Source organism: Myxine glutinosa, chromosome 2, assembly GCF_964187855.1.
Source record: "Myxine glutinosa chromosome 2, kmMyxGlut1.1, whole genome shotgun sequence".
Classification (NCBI taxonomy): domain Eukaryota; kingdom Metazoa; phylum Chordata; class Myxini; order Myxiniformes; family Myxinidae; genus Myxine; species Myxine glutinosa.
The window spans coordinates 158580497-158604267 of NC_136262.1; the positions used below are offsets into that span (position 1 = coordinate 158580497).

Here is a 23771-nt window from a genome sequence, read left to right on the forward strand (position 1 = left end):
CCGCGGGTGCAGTCGGGCGGCACGCCGAGATGGAACAGCGGATTGTGAAAAGACAACGGAAGCAGGGGTGGTGGTGCAACTGAGTGGCCAATATCCCTGGGGAAGGGGAAGTAAAATTACACATGTAAGATGGGAAAAAATTAAGGAAGGGTTGTTGGACCAGAGCGAACCATTGGTTCCATACCTGCCAACCTCTGCCATGGTCAACGCTAGCTGTTCGGGTCTGCGAGCCAAAACACCACCAGAAGTTTGCGACCAGCCTCCTTTAGGCCACAGCTTCCCACCTGGCCCCGTGCTCTCATCGGCCGAACCAAGGTCAACGCCACCACTGTGGAGGCTGCTGCTGCTTCCACCACCCACATCACCATCACGATCAGAGGGAGGGTGGCTGTGCGGTGCGGGTGGAGAGGATAATGGTGGCGGTTCGGGACGCGTTACGAAGAAAGCTTCACGGTTCTCTTGTGTCGGTGATGGTAAGCGAGTGACTCCCCTGAGAAAGGATAGAGGTGAAAGATAGTCGTTAACGAAAGGTAGTCATTCAAAATATTGTTTGTTCATAATCATTTTGTTCATAATGTTCATAAAAGGTAGTTTGAAATTGTTCATAATCGATCGAATGACACATATGTCATATAAACTCATAATGTAATCTTTAAAACAATCCTCGTGCTTGAAAACATGTATTTTGACACCCTGTTTGCATTTCTATCATGTTTTTAGGTGGTAATATGATAAAATGCCAAAATTGCCGCCATTTTGGACGCCATCTTGAATTTCCGTTGAAGCACAAGGCGGATGTCTGGGGACTTTTAGTATGTTATTCAGGACAGTTTTCTGAACATATCCTGAAATTTACAGCTTTGTTTGAATTTGTTCCGGGTTAAATCTATTATTCCTGGACTACTTACTGTGGATCAGAATTGCCAGTAATAAATACTGACAAGCTTCTGCAGATGAATCTGTGCGAACACTGCATTTGAATCCAAATCCTTCATGCTGCTGGCTTCGGCATCCCATTACAATGTCTTGACCCACTACGCCGCCAACGTCCCCTACAATTATGTTCCGGGCAACGGCCATTGTAGTATGGCTAATATCGAGTCAAAATGAACAATAACAATCATCCAGCAGGACACAATAGGAATGTTAATTGGACACCGTACGACAGAGGGCGGTGACAAAGAGCCATTGTTGTGTTATCAGTTATCCTGTATCTGAGGCTCGGAGACTACGTAACTTGTACATATGATTCATGTGCATATTCCTTTGCTATCTTTGAGTAGTTCCATTCTCGAACCATATTATCTCTAAATTAACATACATATTTGGCAGCAGTCGCTCCTCCATCACAAATGTGCCTCCTGAGCACAATCGAAAAAATAAAATTCACAATTGGGAATAGTACAATAATTTATACTTGGTGCTCAAAATCTACTCTTCTGACCAGTGAGTAACATTTGACAATATCATGTCATTAATATTGTAAATTACTCATGAGCAGAAGAACATGTTATTACCATCGACATTGGGAATTAAGTGTTTTAATGGCTTGGATGTGCTCGTGTTAAAATAGTTACGATGAATCCTGACTTGTTCAGCTTTGGGGCCACAATGGGACTGCCAGGTATGCACGAAGGAGATCAATGCTTGCCTAATCCACATTACATTGATTCGGTTTCCTGGTGCCAACCAAAATAGATCCCATCAATCCCATTTATGCCACCAATCTCTCACCCGGCCATATCTCCATCTTCAACTATACGATGGAGGCCTGAAGCCAAGCTCATGCTGCTGATGGCGGGCCCACTCGCAAGCCGATCTCCTGCAACACCCGTTATCAACAGGCCCGGGCATGCCGTGCCGGGTCCGTGCATAGATACCAAGGGCGCAGGTGGGGCTGGGGGGCTCGTTGAAGCGAGCGCTGCACTGATGTCACCCAGGATCCGTGGCAAAGGACCGAGTTTGGCTGCAAGAGTCTAAGGCAAGGGGTTGGGGGTGGGAGAAGGTTAGGGAAGAAAACGGAGTCTTTCACAGACAATTATCACGAATGTACAGTGATCAGACGGTATTGCCAAAACTCAAATCAACATGACGTTTTGGGCAGATTTTAGGCTTTTAAATAATTTTCCCAGGGTGCGAAGTGCAATTGGGTTTATAAGTTTTTCATATCCGTGTTTCATCCTCTTTGCAAGTGGTTGGGAAACTTCAGTGGCTATTAAATCACCAAATCTCCACCACCAAGCTCAATTTTGTGTTTTCCTCTCAGGAGATATCAATTCACGTGGTACCCCACGACAAATTACAGCAAGCTACAGGCACCAGCAACATGTAAAACTTGGCTTAAAATGCAGAGCTTTCAAGTCAACCTGTATACTAATTTGCATATACCAACAGATCCTCAGCAATGTCATCATGAATGATTAAATGAAGTAACCAATCAATAGAAAGGTGGACGAGGGAGTAACGAAAGGAAGCAAAGAGATGGTGAGGGAAAGGAGATGTGGGAGGAGATGAGGGACGGGAAGGAGAGTATGAGGGGAAGTAAATGGGAGAAGAGTAAGCTAGAAGGAGATGGGGGAAGAGAGGAACGAAGGAGAGGGAGGTTGGCAAGGAGAGGTTCGGAAAGGATGAGGGAGGTTGGCAAGGAGAGGTTCGGGAAGGAGAGGGGGATAGAAGGGAAGAAGGGGGAGGGAGAAAGGGAGGAAGGAGAGAGGAGGCAAGCAGGGGGGAATGAGAGGGGTAAGAAGAGAGGTGGTGGCAGGGGGGCGGAGAGGAGGAAGAAGAGGGAGGTTGGGGGAGGAGAGTGGGGATAGGGAGGAGGAGAGGGGAAGGAGAGGGAGAAAGCAGAGGGGAGGAAGCAAAGGGGAAGAAGGACAGGGGGGAAGGAGGAGGAATGAGAAAGGGAAAGGGGGTGAAGAGAGAATGGGGAAAGAGATGGAGAAAAGAGAGAGGGGGATGAGAGGGGGAGTGGAGGGAGAGGGGAGGGGAAAGGGGGGAGTGAGAGAGAGAGAGAGGTGACCATGCCTCATTAACAGGTCCGATCACCATCGAAGGATGCAGCTCAGCTTTGTGGTATCGCAGTACCAGCAGAATTCTGAGTTGAGGCTAGTTCTGCCACTGTGGCAGTGCGTGCGCAAATGAGCCAATTATTTGACCATCTCTTCTTCCCAAAGGATGTCCCATGTCACTAACAGAAATGGTATGCCAGCTGTCTTGGATCACTGTATAGTTACGATGGGTGCATTCATGAAAATGGCAACAGTAATGAAACTGCAGCTATGGTGTGGGCTTTCAGAAATACGCAACGCAGCGCATGGAATGGAGCCACCACACACTGCGAGTAAAATTTTGTAACGTAGGATGAAAAAGCCTTTTGCACTTCTTTCCTTCTGTGTATTTGGGAAAAAAAACCAAAAAAAAAACAACCAAAGAGAAGGCCACAATTAATATAGCACTTGGCCACAAAGTGAATCCCTTAAACAGCGGGTACAAGAGCAGCGTTTAATCCAAATGCCAGATTCTACACAATTTGGTGGGGATTCTACAACGTGCATTTCTTGGTAATTTGCATTCGTTCTCATAAAAGCATTTTGGAAGACCAAGCCTCGATGGCCTGAAATTGGGTCGACAAGGGCTGTTTGAAAACGCCAGTAATTAGATAAACATTTCAGAAAGAACAAAGGCTTCCTCTTCAGCTTACATAAATTGGAGTTTTTTTTGTTGTTGTTGCTCTAAAGTCTAAGCACACTGTCCTTTTCACAGAACCTATGTAACTACTAATGTATGGGCGATGTTTAATGGCGAGCAATCAACACAAGGCCTTTGGTAAACATTCCGACTCATACATATAACGAAACACCACCAAAGCACATCTGTTTCACTCGCCACGTCACTGTGGTAGTTTTGTTGGCATTCTGCTTGCCTTTGGTCTGATCTGTTTTGAGCAGGCCTGCCACCAAAGGTCAAATACGGTATGTTAACGAGTCAAAATAACTGTGACATGTCTGTTACTTGTCGTATTTTGCACATGTATGCACTAAACTAAGCATGTGTGCAAATGGTTGCATTGCACTAAACTTGCTCAAATCTATAGTGGTTTTCTAAAAAGGGATCTGAAAAACATGGTAGATGTATATCTGCTTTTGCATCTTCAAGAAAAGATGCTGCAAAAGCACCTATTGCAATGTCCTTTGCAAACTCGTCGAGACCCTGTTAATTCACCATGACAATGATTGGCAAGCTACGCACACCTCCTGCTCAGCTGAAACAGGTCGAAGGTAACACTCGTGATTTGTTGACATGATTACTCCGCCAGGGAGTAATGCATTCGATCGTGTCCGTCCGTGTGTGTGTGGTGTGTTCGTGTGTTTGCGAACAAGATATCTGGAAAAGTTCTGAACGGATTTGGATGAAAGTTGGTGGGATGATTGCCCTTGGGATAAGGAAGAATTGATTAGTTTTTGGTGAAGCTCAGGATATTATTCCCGATCCAGGAATTTTTTGAAGGATTTTTTTTACCATTGGAAGATGGGGCTCGTTTTTTTTAACATTATCTTCTATATATTCTATATTTAACATTGTGATATGAAAATAGTTTTCATATTTGTTGTAAATGTAGTTTAAACTCGTGGTTATGCGTTGGAGCGGTGTATTTTCTTTTAGCAGCGTCGTCTTCAATATTCTTTTTGTTTTTCTAATAAAGACATATTCTGTCATTTTAAAACCACCAAAGTGTGTATTAGGTTTCCCCGTTTCATAAAATGTATCGTTTGATACGTATAATGCTTTAAAACTTTTTTTTTTTTAAATCTTTACCTCAGAAGAGATATCAACATTTAGCTCAGCGAATGTCATTCGCGGTGTCAGTATTTGATGAACTTATAAAGACTTAGTTCCAGATTTGTCAATGGCTGAGGTATATTAACAAACGAATTAAAACAGATTTGGCAAAATTTCACCTTTTTAAAAAAAGATCGCACATTCACTCAGGGTTGCGAGAGGCTGAAGAAGAAGAAACCTCGCATGGGCTTCCCCGACCAAATAAATAATTCTGGTTCTGGCTCTGCGATTTTCAGGTTTATTACTCCCGCTAGGGAGTAACGCATTCGATCCTGTCCGTCCGTGTGTGTGTGTGTGTGTGTGTGTGTGTTCGTGTGTTTGTGAACAAGTTATCTGGAAAAGTTCTGAATGGATTTGGATGAAAGTTGGTGGGATGATTGCTCTTGGGATAAGGAAGAATTGTTTAGTTTTTGGTGAAGCTCAGGATATTATTCCGGATCCAGGAATGTTTTTGGAAATTTTTTTGGGAAAGATTTTTTCTGTTTTACAGCATTAAAGCTTTTATTCTTATTCTTAAATGATGTTTTTCTCCTCTAATTCCGAGATATATCAAAATAAATTCTGACAGTTAGGGCTTACTTCCTTTTTCATTTATTGTTTTGGGGAGAGGGGATGTCAAACAAAACGTATTATTCCAACTAAACCCACGGCGGGAGTATGCACTCTACTGAGTGGCGTTCTAGTTGGTACATGTTGCAGATTTAAAATCCTAGATATTTCATACTTAACAGTGTGGAAGGTTTATTACTTGGAGTAACCATAATTCTTCCTCCACAATGTCTGGACTGGCAGAAGAAATGAGGCTGTGCACCTGCTTTGAAGAATTCAACACCGATTATATAGTCACCGTAACTCCGGAATGATTGAATTGTAATGTACTGTATCCCCATGTTCTTGGCTACGTACCGCATCTCCTTGAGCGAGGAGTTCTGAAAGGAGGATGTGGAGGAAGGAGAGTTCACGGCCTAGGTCTATGTAGCCATCAAAGCTCTCAGAGTGAGGCCCTGAATCTGGGTTGGTCATTTCCAGCAGATACCGCTTCATCTTTCCCCACTCGTTTTCCAAAAAGTCATTCATGAAGGCCATGTAGTCTTCCTTGTTTCCAAACCTGACATGGAATGAGAAAATGTGGCATGGGTTGAGGAAATACGAAATGAGGGGAAGATAGGGGCTTTGGTGCAGGGTATGAGAGCACAACAAAATGCACAGGTAAAAAGAAGTTGAAAGTCAAGGAATTATGGATGGCAAAAGTAAGACAAGGTGGAATTATGTCCAGGAGTAAACAGATCTAGACTGAAGACAATAAGCTAATAATTGCAAGCATGATGGTTAAGTATATCTGAAGGCCGGATACCCAGCACTCACTTTGTGAAGTTAGCGAGGTTCTGGATGACTTTGGCAATGAGTGTGAGTGTTCGAGCGGTGCGCTCATCTGGGTACTCCTGGGTCAAACCAAACAGACTTGGGGACATGATGGCGGGACACAGGAAACGCAGGAAGAGGGAGGCAACTACGAGGCGCTCACTCAAATCGTGGCGCCCACGGCCGCCACATTGCTGCCGACAAGATGCAAACACTTCACGGAGCTCTCGAGGAAACACGCTGTGAAGGAAATGCACAAGATTATAAGTTTGTAATTAAAGTACCATGGGCTCATCTAAACCAAACAAAGTATGCAAGGCCTCTCAAACAGTATTTCTCTTGTTACAGGGTAAGTATAGCTAAAGTGTAAAGTTTGTGGTGGTTGCATTTCCTGAAACTTTGTTGCATTGTCATCACTGGTCCAGCTTCAATTCTCAAGGCTGCTCAGAAAAAAACCTCGACCGGAGGAGATGGGCACCACTGGGTATATCTGTGCAAAGAAAAACCACTATGGTGGCCTGACGAGCTTCATAAGGTCCACAGGAGTATTACCACCCTATTTCTTTTACTATACAGTACTTGCACTTGAAAAGAAAAAGGTGCGTTTTCTAAGCTGAGTGTTTATCTCAACTGATAAACCCACAATGCTCCACAAATTAAACTAGAAGCATCTGAAAAGGCAAAGCCCGTCCGCGTCTGCTTTGTATTCAGACTTCTTCTTCCGGATGGTAAACATGACGAAAACGGATAACAAACCCCCACCCCCAAAAACCCATTTTAGGTGATCTTGACCTCTTGACCTCAAAAGCAATAGGCTTCAATGACCCAATATGCAAATTCTTAAAACTTCAGGTAAATTGGATGAAAATTGACGATTTTATGACACTGACCTTTAACTTTTTGACCAAATAATTAATTTGTTTTCTCCATATTATAAATATAACTTTAAGAAAATCTGATGACAAAAGTTCAAATGTTAAAAGGTTACCGCCCGGACAGCCAAAGACACACACACACATACATACGCACACACGACTAGAACACTCGGTAGAGCGCATACCTCCGCAAGGCTGAACGGTTTACCTTTTGTATCCCATTGATAGGCCGGATCTGGATCCAGACCTGAACCAAAATCGAATCGTCTTGTTCTTGAAACACACCCAACCTGTCAACTAAGTTTCATCCGAATCTGTCTACAACTTTCTGAGATATCCTGCTCACAGACAAACAGTCAGACAGACAGGTGTGAAAACATAACCTCCGTCCACCTTCGGTGGTGGAGGTATTAAAGCACAAGAAAGGACCACTTGGCCCATCAAGCCTGTCATATTCACATCCCAAGGCCACAACGGTCTGCTCTTTTTAAAATACACAATGGGATATTTAATGTCCAGGACCTAAACATATATGGGACAGCCAATCATACAAAGCACCGCTCCGCTCCGCTCTACAATAGAGTGACACGCTGTAAAATTTTCTAACCTGAACCAAATTTCAAAATTTTAACTGTGGATTTGAGCTTAGCAGCAGTTCCGACTGTTAAAAAGGTGTCTCCGGGCGGTGCTTCGTATGACCCACTGAACGTGTTCTTCAGGCGCGGAAGCTCGCTGGTGATCGTTCCGGGTCTATTCTCCTTATTCCTAGAATTTTTCTTTCTCCATCTGACACGGATCATCCTTTACAACTCCGCGGAGGACAGTTTCCGGTCAGGCCGGTCTTTGCGATGACAATCAACAAAAGCCAGGGTCAGAGCTTGCTGGAGTGCTGCTTCCCACCAGTGTTTTTACGTTGCACCGAGTAGAGTAGGAGACCCACATTATCTGCGTGTCTTTGCCAACCAGAATTAATTGCGGATAAGGAGAGAGACTGAGCTTACTGCAGGCCGACTAACCCGCAACGTTGTTTATGGGGAGATCATCTACGAACTCAGGGGCAGATACAGAGTGAAAGTTTGAGGGATAATAGCTCCCAAGAAAATGATGCTTTAAAAAAAATGGACTAATTTGGCTCAGTAAATAAAACTTTTTTTTGTTCATTACAACTGACTATACCTAACTATTGTTCACCGTCACAAAGCATAAATGATGCCAATGGAAACAAACGCGATGCCCCTATAAGGCTAATTTGCAACGTTTGTTTTGGTCAGATGTATAAAACAACACGTTTGTTTTTCCTGATTGTCACTTTCATTTTGCAATTCATCATTTATCTCCACTTCAACATCTGATCTCTGGGAACATAAAACAAATTCATGACATTATCTTTTGGTAATAAGTGTGCAGACGACGAACATTAACGCTGGCTTAGCAGTAAACATAAACTTCTGAAAGCATGCGAGGCACCGCTTCGTTGCTTATACACCACCCAAATAAAGCGAGGCTTTTCCACAGAACTCTGTTCCACGGGTCCCTGCTCGTTCTTTTTTAAAATGTTCTTTTTGGAGAGCAAAGGTTTCCTCCTGGCACACCTCCCATGGAGATCAAATTTGTGCAGCCTCTTTCTAATGGTAGACTCGTGCACTTTGACATCAACAGTGGCAAGAGCTACGTCGGTCCCATGATGACATTCTGGGGTTCTTACAGACTTCTTTCAGCATCTTGCGGTCTGCTCTCGGGCTGAATTTGCTGGGGCGGGCTGGCCTGAACAAGTTGGCAGTTGTTTGGAATCTTCTCCACTTGTAGATGATCTTCCGGACAGTCAAATGATTGATTTCAAATTGTTTGGAGATCTTTTTAAATCCCTTCCCCGCCTTGTAGGCATCTATAACCTTCTTTCTGAAGGCCTCAGAGAGCTCTTTTGATCTAGGCATGGTGACGCTGCATACTTCAACAACAAAGAGCAAACCCAACTAAATGTCTGAGGTTTAAACAAGACAGGTTCCTGCAAGATCCTCTCTAACAATGTTCTAATCATTTGCACCTGAGCTGGTGCACCTGATTCTAATTTTAGGTATTTGAAGTAGTGATAAACGTAGGGGTGTACTTACTTTTTCTACATGCGGTATTTGCATTTATGTTTATTTAAATTATACAATGGACTACAAAATGTAAATGTTTCATGATATTTGTCATATTATATCACTTTTATCTATCAATATTGTTGAAATGAAGATCAAATAGCTGTATGTTGAAATATGTTGAAAAAGTCAAAACTTTACATGGGGTGTACTTACTTTTTCACATGACTGTACAGCTTACTGTGGCATTTTGTGGGGCTCACGTACCAGAAGTTTAAAAATATTATAACCACAAACTATTCAGTTAATTCTGTCCATTGATAATGGCATAATAAAAAATAATGATAATATTAACAAGCTGCCATCCATACATCACACGAAGAAGAAGAACATCAAGCATCGAGCACGTCCCCCAAAGACTAACGTACCTGAGTCGCATTGAGGAGAGTGAGTGAGCCTTCTAAGTAGGCCGCTGGCAAGGCTGCAATATTAATATTAATAATAATAATAATATTGACAAAAATAATCGTAATAATAATTTGACTCGACCTCAACAAAATCTGGAGGAATTTCCATTTTTTATCAGCTTTTCCACCTTGGAAAATGCCATGTTAACGTGTATAGATAGCAGCTTGAGTGTCATTTCATGTTGTGGCATTTTTCCAAGGCCATAACATGGCGCACCCAAGAACAAAAGTGATAACAACAATAACAATAATAGCATAATAATATTAACATTATTCTGATTCTGATGCACCATGCTATGTTTCAGAGTGTCAGTGTTGCCAAAGCAGTTTCCTGGCAAGGACTAGGTGGTTTGCCATTGCCTTTTCAGGAGTAATTTGGGCAGGAATTTGTAATGTGTTCATGGTGCCGGCAATAACTTGCCAACTCTTCGTGAAGGACAATGTGGGATCTGTAACGTCAACAACTAATGCAAACAGACAAGACGTCCAGATTACCGTGTCCATCCGAGGGACGACACACACATTGATGAATCATCCTCCCAATGAAACACCAGGATGATAGTTTATAGCTGGGTCTGGATTCAAACTCAAGCTCGACAGCTTAAAGGCGAGTGTGCATACCTCTAGGCCATCCTGCTGGCCCTTTCACATTATTACTAAGGAATAATATTAATAATAGTAATAATAATAAGGGTAACAGGATGACCCTCCACACTCACCCCTATTCTCTGACCACTCCTGTAAGGAATGAGTGAATATTTATAAAGGGAAGGGTGATGCCTGAGTTAGGGATAATTATAGGGGTTTGAAGCTGCTGGACCATGGAATGAAAGTGTTCGAGAGAGTCGTGGATAAATTGATAAGACGGAGTGTTAATATACATCAAATTCAAATTGGCTTTATGCCAGGATGGGGCACGTTCGATGCTATTTTTATAATTAGGCAAATACAGGAAAAATATCTGGGGAAGAAGAGACAGCTGTACTTTATATTTGTGGATTTAGAGAACGCATTCGACAGTGCCTCAGGTGCCTCGGGAAGTGGTGCAATGGTCAATGAGAAAGTTATGTGTGGAGGATTGGTTAGTCAGGGTAGTCATGGTGATGTATGATGGACCAAAAACTTCTGTGAGGGTAAATGGAGTGCAGAGTGAGGACTTTGAAGTGAAAGTGGGGGTTCACCAGGGGTCAGTCTTCAGCCCAATCTTGTTCATCATGGTTCTTGAAGCCATATCACAGGAACGTAGAGGAGACTTACCTTGCGAGCTCATGTACGCTGATGACTTAGTGCTGATAGTCGAGAGTGTGGAAGAGGTCATGGGTAAATATACAGTATTGAAGGAGCGTTTGGAGGCCAGAAGATTGAAAGTGAAGAGAACAAAAACAAAAGCACTGATTAGTGCGGTGGGAGAATGAACTGTGGAAAAAAAGTGGGAGGTGACCTTGTGTTGTCTGTAAAAAGGGTGCAGGTAGCAACTCAATATTGTGTAAATATTGTAACTGCTGGGTGCACAAGAGGTGTAGTGACATCAGGGGTAGACTGCAGGTGGTTCCTGACTTTAAGTGTGCTGTCTGTGCAGGTAAACAACTGGTACCAGTCAGAGTGGAAAGATTAGTTGATGGGGACATATCCCTGGAATGTGTAGATAGATTTTGTTACCATGGTGTTATGATTGCTGCAGGTGGCGGTGCAGTGGCAGCAGTGACTGCAAGAAATAGAAGTGGTTGGCGGAAGTTTAGGGAGTTGTTACCCCTGTTGACATCAAGGGGGATATCTCTCTCCAACTAAAGGGAAAACTTAATGCAGCTTGCGTTCGAAGTGCGATGATGTATGGCAGTGAAACCTGGGCGATCAAAAACGATGAAATATGAATGGTGAGATGGATGTGTAATGTGACACTGAAGGATAGGAAACCAAATGTGGAATTAAGAGGTAGGTTAGGTATAGAGAGCATGAGTGAGGTTATGCATAGGGGTAGGTTGAGGTGGTTCGGACACATGGAAAAGATGGGGAAGGGCAGCTGTGTGAAGAAGTGTATAAATATGAATGTGAATGGAAGAAGAGCTCCAGGCTGTCCGAGGAAATCATGGAATGAGTTGCTGAGAGATGATCTCAGAGTTAAAAGCCTAACAAGAGGGCTAGCAACGGATTGCGCTGCCTGGAAAGCAGCCATTAGGTGAAACACGGCTTACACATTCAAGCATGCAAATGGCCGTAAAACAACGACGACGAAGAAGAAGAAGAAGAAGAAGTAGAAGCAGAAGAGGAAGAGGAGGAAGAAGAAGGAGGAAGCAAGACCTTTATGGGTGAGTCACATTTAATCACCCACCAATAGGAATTGATTATTTTGCAGAACGCCAACTCGCAACACATGCGCAGGTTATCCTGGTTCATCTGCAGGTCACCGGGTGTGCAGCGGCTTGGGTCCACCTCGCAATTCTCATCTGACTCGTATAGAGCCTTGATGAATTCCCCTGAACGGTGTAAACAAAACGCACTGTTAATCAGCATCATCTGCTTCGCATCGTGTGATGAAGGAGGATCTTTCGATCTCTCAATAATGGAGACAAGTTCAGAATACCAAGTATCTTGATAAAAGGTCAAATTTCATAAATATAAACTTAGCGAAATACCAACAACCATCAATGACATCATCAGTGACATAGGGGACATAGCATGTATAATTGTATATATATGAAGAACACAAAGGACAAAAGGATTGTGACACCAAAATGTAAACAACCATTAACATGGATGAGCTTTCGGGTCTTTGAAAACTCTGTAGAACAGCAAGGATGGTTGTGATTTATTTCAGAAAATTATATTCTGCTTGACCTCTCTGGCACTCCGATGTGAGCACTTGGCTTACGATATTGAGATTCTCGGCTCAAATACAATACAACGTGTTGATTTGTTCACTGTGACCCGGACGTCATTGTCAACATGTAATGTATGTGATGACGATGGTGTGAGTCGTCGCTTTCTACGACTCTCTTCACTTTGTTGGCATGCTCACAAAGCATTGTGCGTTGTGCGATGGCTGAATAGGTAAAAATGGATGGTGAGCAGGTGAGCTGGTGCCAATGAAGGGAAAAACCAGCATGAAGTTGACACAGCTGTCTGCAGATGCTGCGCAGTGAAGCCTTAATTTGTGCCACCACTGACTTTCATGGGCACATTTATCCACGATGTTGTGCTGCCCAGGCTGACCTACCAGTGCGGTTTGATATTTGAGTGTCCTTCTCATAGCCTTAGCCGAAAGAGGCTTCCCCCACAAGGCAGTGGGGATCCGTTACCCTGGACGAGGGAGGGGCCCATACCAGGTACTGTTAGCCAGAACCAGCTGAGCACGGGACTCGCATGGGGCAGGGAGGTCACTCCCTGAGCGTCCTCCCCGCTTGTTCCCCCTTCCAACTTTCACCTTCATCTCCCTCAACATTCTGCCTCGCTCTTCCCCCTCGTCAAACACCTCACTGCGCCTCTCCCAATCACCATCAAACCTTTTGTCCGCCCCATTCTTCCCTTTCTCCAAGCTATTCTGTAATCTCCGACACACCTTCAACAGCTCCCCCTTCCTCTTCCTCTTCCTTAATGGTATGGACCTCAAACATCCGGGGCCTTCACTCAAACAGACGTGATCTGCTTAACAGAAACTTTACTCCTTCATGACGTCTCTGATTCCTTGGTATCTCTCCCAGGTTACTCCCTCCTCCGGTATGATAGACCTGAGCCTCGTCCTGGAGGTGGGGTTGCTATCTTTATAAAAAACTCTCTTCCTCACTCGCCCTGCACTGCCCTCTCTCCACCTCACCCCCAGGAATACCTTTGGCTACGGCTTCCCCTTCGCTCCCACCTTTTGTTCATATGTGTGTTGTACAGTCCACCAAACAGTGGTGACTCCATCTACATCTTGCTGTCTGAGAATATGGACCAACTTCTATCTACCCATCCCAACTCTCTCTTCCTCATATGTAGTGATTTCAACTGTCACCATGCCAGTTGGCTGGGTGTGGGTACCTCTCTCACCAGATATGGCTCTTCAGCAAAGGACTTCTGTGACTCACTGGGACTGACACAATCTGTCAATTTCCCGACCCGGATTTCAGTCAACCGAGCATCTTCTCTTCTGGACTTGGTTATGACTAACTTCCCTGAAAATGCCTGCTGCTCTTCTTCTGCTCCAATCGGCTCTTCTGATCATGTGCTTGTTAAAGTGGACATCTCTCTGACCATTCTCAGAGAGCCTCCTCAGCGTCGACGAGTCTGGCATTTCACTCAGGCCAACTGGCACGGTCTTCAAGCAGCCATCAATCATCTGGACTGGTCTCCCATCTCTACTGCCTCTGACATAAATTCTTCCTGGGAATTCTTCCAAAGCAAACTGCTCTCTCTCATGCACAGATTTATCCCATCTCGTCTTCTGTTGTCATACCCTTCCTCCCGTCCATGGTACACGGAATCTTGTGGTGAGGCTATTGCCCAGAAACAACTTGCTTTCGTCTCCTGGAAAGCAAATCCAACGGAAGGAAATCTCATTTCCTTTCACAAAGCCCGAAACAAGTGTGTGTCCACCCTCAGGAGAGCCAGGAAACAATATCTCTCCATTCTCAGGACCGAACTCTCTTATCTGTCTCCCTCTTCCAAATCCTGGTGGCATCTGGTCAAATCTGTTTCTGGTGTTTGTTCCCCCTCCATCCCCTCCCTCACCTCAAATGGCCACACGGCTGACTCCGCACGTGAAAAAGCTGAATGCCTCAACTCTGTGTTTGCCTCTAAATCTTGTGTCCCAAACCCATCCCTCTCTGTACCCACCGTACCCAGTCGTACCCAGCTGCTCCTGGACTCTGTGTCCTTTCCTCCTGACAAGGTGGAAAAGTTTCTGTCAACCCTTGACTCGGATTCTGCAACTGGACCTGACGGCATCAGCCCACGGGTCCTAAAATCCTGTTCTTCCGCTCTTTCACTCCCTCTCTCTGTTCTCTTCACCCTCTCTTTTGCTCAAGGTCATCTTCCATCTGCTTGGAAATCTGCCAACATCACCGCTTTGCACAAAAAAGGTGCAAAAACAGATCCCAGCAACTACAGACCAATCAGCCTTCTCCCAATTATCAGCAAAGTCATGGAATCCATCATTGCTTCAGATATGAAATCTTTCCTCTTCTCCAATGGCTTGATCTCTGATCATCAATTTGGTTTCAGACCTGGACACTCTACTCTGGACATGCTGCTTCTGCTTTCTCAACAATGGATGGAGGTCCTCAATGCCAAACAGGAAATTAGAGCAGTCTCCCTTGACATATCACGTGCCTTCGATACGGTCTGGCACCCCGCTCTGCTCACCAAACTCTCCTCTTTTGGTATCCATGGAAATCTCCACGCATGGCTGGCGGACTTCCTCTCTAGTCGTAATCAACGTGTGGCCCTGAATGGGTTTCTCTCATCTCCTCTTCCTGTTCAGGCTGGAGTTCCACAAAGCAGTGTTCTGGGCCCTGTGCTTTTTCTGGTCTTCAGCAATGATCTCTCTGACTCTCTTGAAAATCCTCTGTATCTCTTTGCTGATGACTCTACTCTCTGTCGCTCCATTCTTCATCCCTCAGATCGGCAGTCTGCAGCCTCCTCACTCTCTGCAGACCTGGACAAAATCACAGACTGGGCAAACAAGTGGAACATGTCTTTCAATCCTGACAAATCTCACACTCTTACGATGTCTCTCCGAAAAGACCGACTGGACAACCCTCCCATCCACTTTCTGAATAATCCTCTCCAAGAAGTTCTGTCACTCAAGCTTTTGGGTCTCACTATCTGCCATGATCTTTCCTGGGAAAACCACATTTCAAATCTGGCCTCCAAAGCCAGTCGCCGACTGGGCATCCTCCGTCGTGCGAAGTCCTTCCTTGGCACACCTGAGCTCCTCACCACATACAAGGCTTTCATCCGCAGCTCAATGGAATACTGCTCTCCCCTCTGGGCTGGTGCTCCTGCCTCACACCTAGCTCGTCTTCACGCTGTTGAAACCAAAGCATTCAGAATCATTGGAATCTCCCGCGATGAAGCTAACTCCAAGGGCCTCTCACTCACTCACCGCAGGCAGGTTGGTGGTCTTTCCGTCTTCTACCGACTCCTCTCTGGCCTTGCCCCCCCAGCTCTCTCTGGGCTCTGTCCCGCAAATATTCCTACAGGTCGCACAAGATCTGCCTGGCAACCCTCTTATGGTCAAACTGCCAAAATCAAGACTCTCTGCTCACCTTCACTCCTTCATTCCTCTTTTCTCCCGCCTCTGGAACAAAGTCCCTCACTCTCTTCAATCCCACTCCACCCTCCAGGTCTTTAAAACAGCTGTTCACCACAATCTCTTATCTTCCCCCATCCAAAACCTTGATATTTTCTACCCCCGCTAATTTCACCCTCGTTCCACTTTTTTGAAATACCAACTTCTGTCCTGGAAGTCCTTGGTGTCCTTGTGTTTTATACTTCTCCCTCCCCCCCCCCCCCTTCCCACGCCTCCTCCCCCCAAGCCCTCTCCCTTCCACACATCTCCCTGCTCTCAAATGTTGTGTTTGTGCGCTTCCCCTTCTCTCCCTATCTTATTTTCCGCTCCCTCTTTTTATATATTTTGTTTGTCTGGTTGATTTGTTTGTGAAGTAAATGTTAGCTCTTTCACGAGCCTCGATTCAGTATACAAAAAAAAAAAAAAAAAAAAAAAAAAAAAAAAGCTGTGAATGTGCCGTTAATAAAAACAGCTACTCTGCTACCCATATTCCTCCATAAGAAACAAGCTCCTTCATGAGCCTTAAACACAAAACAGATAAATGTACACACACAAAGCAAACACACATAAAATACACTCAAGTTCTCACTACTCAACATACGCACCAAGTGCATCCTGGAGATACTTGTGCCCAACGAGCTTCAGGAACTCCTCAATGGCTTTGGTACCCAACGTGTTTTCTCGAAAGAGTAGGTGTTCGTTCTCGCCGCACCTTTCAATCTCTGACAGCACCATCTCACAAAGAAATTCCTGCACAATGGAAGGTGTGGGGAGCGGGATGGGGTGAGCAGAGAAATATAATGTCATTGATACCAATTTATAATGTTTAAAGGAGCAGACAAAATGAAGACACCCATTTCAGTTGAACTATCAATAATATCCGTGACAAAATTAACGGGTGAACACAATGAACTTGTTGCTTGAATTAAATACAAGTTACGAAAGATAAATCTTATGTTTATAAATAGTAAAACATTTTTATCGCCTGCTGTTGGGTTTTATGCTTTAATCCATGCACACTTGGACGATGCATTTTTCCACAGGCACTGGCCATAATGACGGGATATATAATCACAACACAACAGATCAAAACAATTGTATAATTATTGTCGTTGTGTGTTAAAAGTGGGCTTGGCTGTTCACAACACATTCTGCGGTGATCGAGTGATCATTTCGGTGAATTCGGGGCCAAGATAAGGTTAATGGATCTGCTTCTTCTTTTTTCTTTTGTTGTATACGAAGTTGAGGCTTGTGTAAGAGCTAACACATAGAACATACAATAAAGGGAGCGGGAGACGAGAAGGGAAGGGAGAGGGAAGCACAACAATAGAGAATAGGGACATCGGGAGATGTGGAAGGGAGAGGGCTTGGGGAGGGGGGGGGGGGGTGGGGGCGGGGGGAGAGCAGTATTCCATCAAACTGAGGCTGAAAGCTTTGTATGTGGTGAGACGCTCAGTAGTACCGTGGAAGAACTTCGCATGACAGAGGATGCCCAGTGCCAACTGGCTTTGGAGGCCAGCGTGGAAATGTGGTTTTCCCAGGAAAGATCATGGCAGATAGTGAGACCCAAAAGCTTGAGTGGCAGGGCTTCTTCGAGAGGATTGTTGAGAAAGTAGATGGGAGGGTTTTCCAGACGGTCATTTCGGAGAGACAAAGTGAGAGTGTGAGATTTGTCAGGATTGAAAGACATGTTCCACTTGTGTGACCAGTTTGTGATATTGTCCAGATCTGCAGAGAGTGAAGAGGCTGTTGCCTGCCAATCTGAGGGTTGAGATATGGAGCGGCAGAGAGTGGGGTCATCAGCAAAGCGATAGAGAGGATTTTCCAGAGAGTTGGAGAGATCATTAATGAATACCAGAAAAAGCATAGGGCCCAGAAAACTGCCTTGATGAGCTCCAGACTGGACAGGAAGAGGAGATGAGAGAATTCCATTTGGAGCCACACGTTGACTACGACAAGAGAGGAAGTCCACAAGCCATGCATGGAGATTTCCATGGATACCATAGGAGGAGAGTTTGGTGAGCAGAGCTGGGTGCCAGACTGTATCGAAGGCACGTGATATGTCAAGGGAGACGGCTCTGATTTCCTGTTTGGCATTGAGGACCTCCATCCATTGTTGAGACAGCAGAAGCAGCATGTCCAGAGTAGAATGACCTGGTCTGAATCCAAATTGATGATCGGAGATCAAGCCATTGGAGAAGAGGAAGGATTTGATATCCAAAGCAATGATGGATTCCATGACTTTGCTGATAATTGGGAGGAGGCTGATAGGTCTGTAGTTGCAAGGATCAGTTTTTGCACCTTTTTTGTGTAAAGCGGTAATGTTTGCTGATTTCCAGGATGCTGGCAGATGACCTTGAGCAAAAGAGAGGGTGAAAAGAACAGAGAGAGGGTGAGATAGAGCGGCAGAGCAGGATTGTAGGACTCGTGGGCTGATGCCGTCTGGTCCAGTTGCAGAATCAGAGTCGAGGTTTGACAAAAACTCCTCCACCTTGTCAGAAGAGAAGGACACAGAGTCCAGGAGCAGTTGGGTTCGATTGGGTAAGGTGGGAACAGAGAGAGATGGGTTTGGGACAAAAGATTTTGAGGCAAACACAGAGTTGAGGCATTCGGCTTTGTCACGTGCGGTGTCAACTGTGTGGCCATTTGAGGTAAGGGAGGGGATGGAGGGGGAACAAACACCAGAAACGGATTTGACCAGACGCCACTAGAATTTGGAGGAAGGAGACAGGTTTGAGAGTTCATTCTCTTGTTCCGAGCTTGGTGGAAGGAACTGAGATTGCCTTCAGTTGGATTAGCCTTCCAAGAGGCAAAGGCAAGTTGTTTCAGGGCAACTGCCTCACCACAAGATTCAGTGTACCATGGATGGGAGGAAGGGTAAGACAACTGAAGACGAGATGGGATAAATCTGTGCATGAGAGAGAGCAGTTTGCTTTGGAAGAATTCCCAGGAAGAATTGATGTCAGAGGCAGTGGAGATGGGAGACCAGTCCAGATGAGATGATTGATGGCTGCTTGAAGACCGTGCCAGTTGGCCTGAGTGAAATGCCAGACTCGGCGACGCTGAGGAGGCTCTCTGAGAATGGCCAGAGAGATGTCCACTTTAACAAGCACATGATCAGAAGAACCGATTGGGGCAGAAGAAGAGCAGCAGACATTAGCAGGGAAGTTTGTCATAACCAAGTCTAGAAGGGAAGATACACCATTGGCTGAGATCCGGGTCGGGAAATTGACAGATTGTGTCAATCCCAGTGAGTCGCAGAAGTCCTTTGCTGAGGTGCCATGGCTGGTGAGAGATGAACCCACACCCAGCCAGCTGGCATGATGACAGTTGAAGTCGCCACAAATGAGGAAGAGAGAGTTGGGATGAGTGGATAGAAGTTGTTCCATGTTGTCAGACAGTGAAATGTAAATAGAGTCATCACTGTTTGGAGGACGGTACAAGAATACAAGCTTTCACTCGCGTGATGATCACAAAGCCTATCGACACGTGATCCATTTCAAATTTCTAGACTATGACGTCACACTGTGTGGCAATAACGCGAGCAACTGTGTGGCAAATCTCTTGTTCCGAGCTTGGTGGAAGGAACTGAGATTGCCTTCAGTTGGATTAGCCTTCCAAGAGGCAAAGGCAAGTTGTTTCAGGGCAACTGCCTCACCACAAGATTCAGTGTACCATGGATGGGAGGAAGGGTAAGACAACTGAAGACGAGATGGGATAAATCTGTGCATGAGAGAGAGCAGTTTGCTTTGGAAGAATTCCCAGGAAGAATTGATGTCAGAGGCAGTGGAGATGGGAGACCAGTCCAGATGAGATGATTGATGGCTGCTTGAAGACCGTGCCAGTTGGCCTGAGTGAAATGCCAGACTCGGCGACGCTGAGGAGGCTCTCTGAGAATGGCCAGAGAGATGTCCACTTTAACAAGCACATGATCAGAAGAACCGATTGGGGCAGAAGAAGAGCAGCAGACATTAGCAGGGAAGTTTGTCATAACCAAGTCTAGAAGGGAAGATACACCATTGGCTGAGATCCGGGTCGGGAAATTGACAGATTGTGTCAATCCCAGTGAGTCGCAGAAGTCCTTTGCTGAGGTGCCATGGCTGGTGAGAGATGAACCCACACCCAGCCAGCTGGCATGATGACAGTTGAAGTCGCCACAAATGAGGAAGAGAGAGTTGGGATGAGTGGATAGAAGTTGTTCCATGTTGTCAGACAGTGAAATGTAAATAGAGTCATCACTGTTTGGAGGACGGTACAAGAATACAAGCTTTCACTCGCGTGATGATCACAAAGCCTATCGACACGTGATCCATTTCAAATTTCTAGACTATGACGTCACACTGTGTGGCAATAACGCGAGCATAAAAGCAAAAAATAATGATAAAAGTAAGTACGTGTGCAAGTTTCTTATCGCTGCAGTAAGTAAAGGAAGTTATTAAAGGGTAACCACACTCGTTTCAAAAACTGAGAATTGCAAGATGTGATCATTTGAAATTTTCTGCCTTACACCCTTGTATGAGAACAAAAAGGCAGAAGCACTATTAAGCAGCAAATGTAACTTCATGAATCTGCTGGCAATGTCTGTGCATGTGGCCACGCATTTCCTTTGTTGGTTCCTGATTGGATGCGAAAGACATACCTTCATGCGGCTTTCAGAGCCAATCAGAGACGTCAGATAGGAACGCATGGCTGGCTGCACAGAAACAGATGGGGAGTTCAATGAAGTTGCATTTTTTGCTTAATGTGGAAGTTTTCATACAATAATGGGAAGTGGCAAATTATATGGCAATGAAATGAAGCTATTGTGTGTTTTTACATTTCAGTGTGGTTTCCAAATTTCCTTTGATTAATCTCAAATAATGTTCATCATTGAGACGAATAGCGATGGTAGTACTCGGTAGAGAGCATACCTCTGCCAGGCTGAGCAGTTTACGTTTTGTATCCCACTGATAGGCCGGATCTGTATCCGGACCTGAACCAAAATCGAATCGATTTGTTCTTGTCACCTACCCAATTCATCCACCAGGTTTTGTCATAATCCGTCCACAACTTTTGGAAATATCGTGCTATATATCGTTTTCGGTCCCATCTCTCAATGCTGAGGAATCACTTTAAAAATCCTTGTATCCAGATCCGGATCTTCACCAAAATTTAATTAATGTGCCCTTATCACACACCCAATCTATCGACCAAGTTTCGGCCAAATCTGCCAATAACATTTTGAAATATTGTGCTATATATACTTTTTGGCCCTATCTCTCAATGGTGAAGAATCACTTTAAAAAGTCTCGTATCTGGATCCGCATCTTCACCAAAAAAAAAAACCACCTTTAGAGGCCATTTTTCCCCGCAAGCGGGGGTTGGCCTTTTTCGGGAACTGTGGTTGTTGTTGTTTTTCGGTCCCCTTTTTGAAGCAATGTTTTACGGCCGGATGCCCTTCCTGACGCCAACCCTTTTTGCCGCCTTTAACGACAAGCAGGGAATTACCAGTGAACTGGTACTCAATTTGCCGACCTCGGAAGGATGACAGGCTGAGTCAACCCCCCTGGCGTTAATTCAGCGATTGACCGGGATTCGAACCCAGGATCCTAGGATCCTAAGCCGGCACCCTAGCCGCTAGCCCAACACCAGGGATCTTCACCAAGATCGAATCAATTCGTCATTGTCACACAACCAACCTGTCCACCAAATTTCATCCGAATCCATTCATAAATTTTTGAGATATCCTGCTCACAGACAGACAGACGGGTGAAAATACAACCTCCATCCACCTTTGGTGGCGGAGGTAAAAAGTGGGAAACTAGCGATCAAGAAGAGGATGGAAAGAATATAGCAGGAAGAAAAGACAAGGGATCTAGGTGGAGAGATAGGTAGAGGATCCCAAAGTCCACAAAATATTACAAGGAAGGTCCATTCGTCGGGCCAGCTGTGTCTCACCTTGGCATTCCCGGTGCTCTGTAAAATGTGAACGAGGGCACGTGCCACCTCCTCCTTGCTCTTTACTGACAGTAGGGGCTCGAGAGCAGCACATAGTGCTCCGTGCCGTGTTGTTATGTGCTCCGCAAACTCCTTGTAGCACTCCATGGGGAGCACCGCGATGCTCAAAAAACGTGCCTTTATGCGTAGGGCTGCAGGTGGGGATGCAGCCTTACCCGCACCACTCAGCTTAGTGGCGGCCCCACTCACACCACCCCCGCCACCACCGGGCCCGCTGCCACCGGGAGTTGAAATGGCGTACCATTTCTCAACAAACTGGCGGCCCCGTACCGCCATCATCGGTATCATGACCAGCCCCACATAACCACTCGCCTTGTCTTTCTTCTTCTTGCTTTTCTCTTGTTCCTGTGGAAGAGGTGAAAGAGGGCATGATGAAGACCAAAAAAAATGGATGGGTTCTCTGGAAAAAAAAACAAAAAAACAATGGACATAAGAAGAAAAGAACAAAGAACAGTGGAAAAAAATGGTGAATAAGCGACAAACAAGAGAGATAAAAATAAATAGCGAGTTCAGGTAAGCAGGCGCTGAGTGCAATATGGGATTGTAATTATTTAAGGAACAAATTGTGGATTAGGATTAGATCACAGATACGATCAGCTGGTTGCATCATCAATACGGTGTAGTTATCGTCATCACAAGTCATTGTAGATCTCATTATGCTACCTCGCTGCATGTTATCTCTTGTGTTGTGATCAGAATGCTGCATCAAGGAGGACGCCTCCCTTCATGGGAGATGTTACGCTTGTTGTTCCACCTGCTCTTGTGACTTACGGACGTTAAATATCTCGCGGTCTTTCAAAAAGAGCATGCCGATGTACGCCGGTGCCCTGGCCAAATTCTGCATTCTTGGGCTGGTATAGAGTGTGGACGCAATGCATCAGCAGCGTAGCTGTACCAAGTTTGCTGTGTTTAACCGCCAACTGTCCGATCAGCTGTACGGATCCAGCACTCGGGAGGAATGAATCCTTTAATTGTTACAGGAGCCCGTTTACCTATGTTGTTGCAATGTTCACAAAGGAGCATCGCCCGTGATCACCTTTAAAGCTTCAGAGCGAAAACCCCCTGCACTGACAAGACTTGGATTCAAATTCAATCCTTCCGGGCTCTACCTCAGGCCACTGGGGCTAGCAAACCCCGTGTGACAATGAGCAATGTCCGTGCATAGCTGCTAAGCCAGCTCCGCAAAACTTTTAGGCCGTTGCTCTTGCCCTAGCCAGGTGATAGACCCAGGAGATGATGGTGCATTATTTTCTGGATGGATTCTTGTGTACGGATCCCCTGTAGCCTATATGTTTTCACACATCGCTGGTAATCCACAAATACCTTTCAGGGATGCCTTTTCAAATGAACTATGGTAATATGCCTTTGGCGAGCTGGCTATATGCGCACTCTATTCGGAGGTCATTATGGCAGTACCTGCCGACAACTTGGTCAGTCGGTTGCCGACTGCTTTTGCAATGGCATGAGTGTTTTCACTTTGTCGATTCCACATTTTTGTTAGCTTTTTACCGTCGGTATAAGGCATTCCTGTTTCCCAAATTGTCCAACGATTTGATTTGCTATTTGGCCAATTAGCCGTTTGTTACGTACCTTGTACAAGTGTATGGTCAAGTGTCGAGCGGAAGACGGTAAAGCTGCAAACTCAAACTGCTCTCCCCAAAAGAGGTTCTCACGCCGCGCCTTGCTCGTGGTTCGTGCACACAGGGCGTCATCCACACACACCTCACAGAAGTAGCGGCGTTTCGGTGGAAGGTCTCTCGCTTCGATCACCCACACCCGAAGGGAATTCTCCACACGCCGAGTGTTGTCCTGTCAGGCGGCCGGTGGAATTGGACAAAAAGGTCATGGCTTGGAACATCCTTCGGAGCAATCCACACCGTTG

General features: G+C 45.2%; 1 protein-coding gene across 1 annotated transcript in view; it reads right to left on the reverse strand.

The window, feature by feature from the left end:
* Positions 1-297: 297 nt before the first annotated feature.
* Positions 298-23771, reverse strand: part of LOC137422256 (disabled homolog 2-interacting protein-like) — a gene marked incomplete at its 3' end in the record, with an annotated part of 33235 nt that continues 9761 nt past the window's right edge. Inside the window, exons 4-11 of the mRNA XM_078772663.1 lie at positions 23480-23698; positions 21830-22234; positions 16498-16642; positions 11954-12098; positions 6205-6441; positions 5746-5947; positions 1735-1976; positions 298-490 (exon numbers count right to left, since the gene is read on the reverse strand). Coding sequence (XP_078628789.1) covers positions 298-490; positions 1735-1976; positions 5746-5947; positions 6205-6441; positions 11954-12098; positions 16498-16642; positions 21830-22234; positions 23480-23698 — 1788 coding nt within the window. The remainder of the gene's footprint in view (positions 491-1734; positions 1977-5745; positions 5948-6204; positions 6442-11953; positions 12099-16497; positions 16643-21829; positions 22235-23479; positions 23699-23771) is intronic.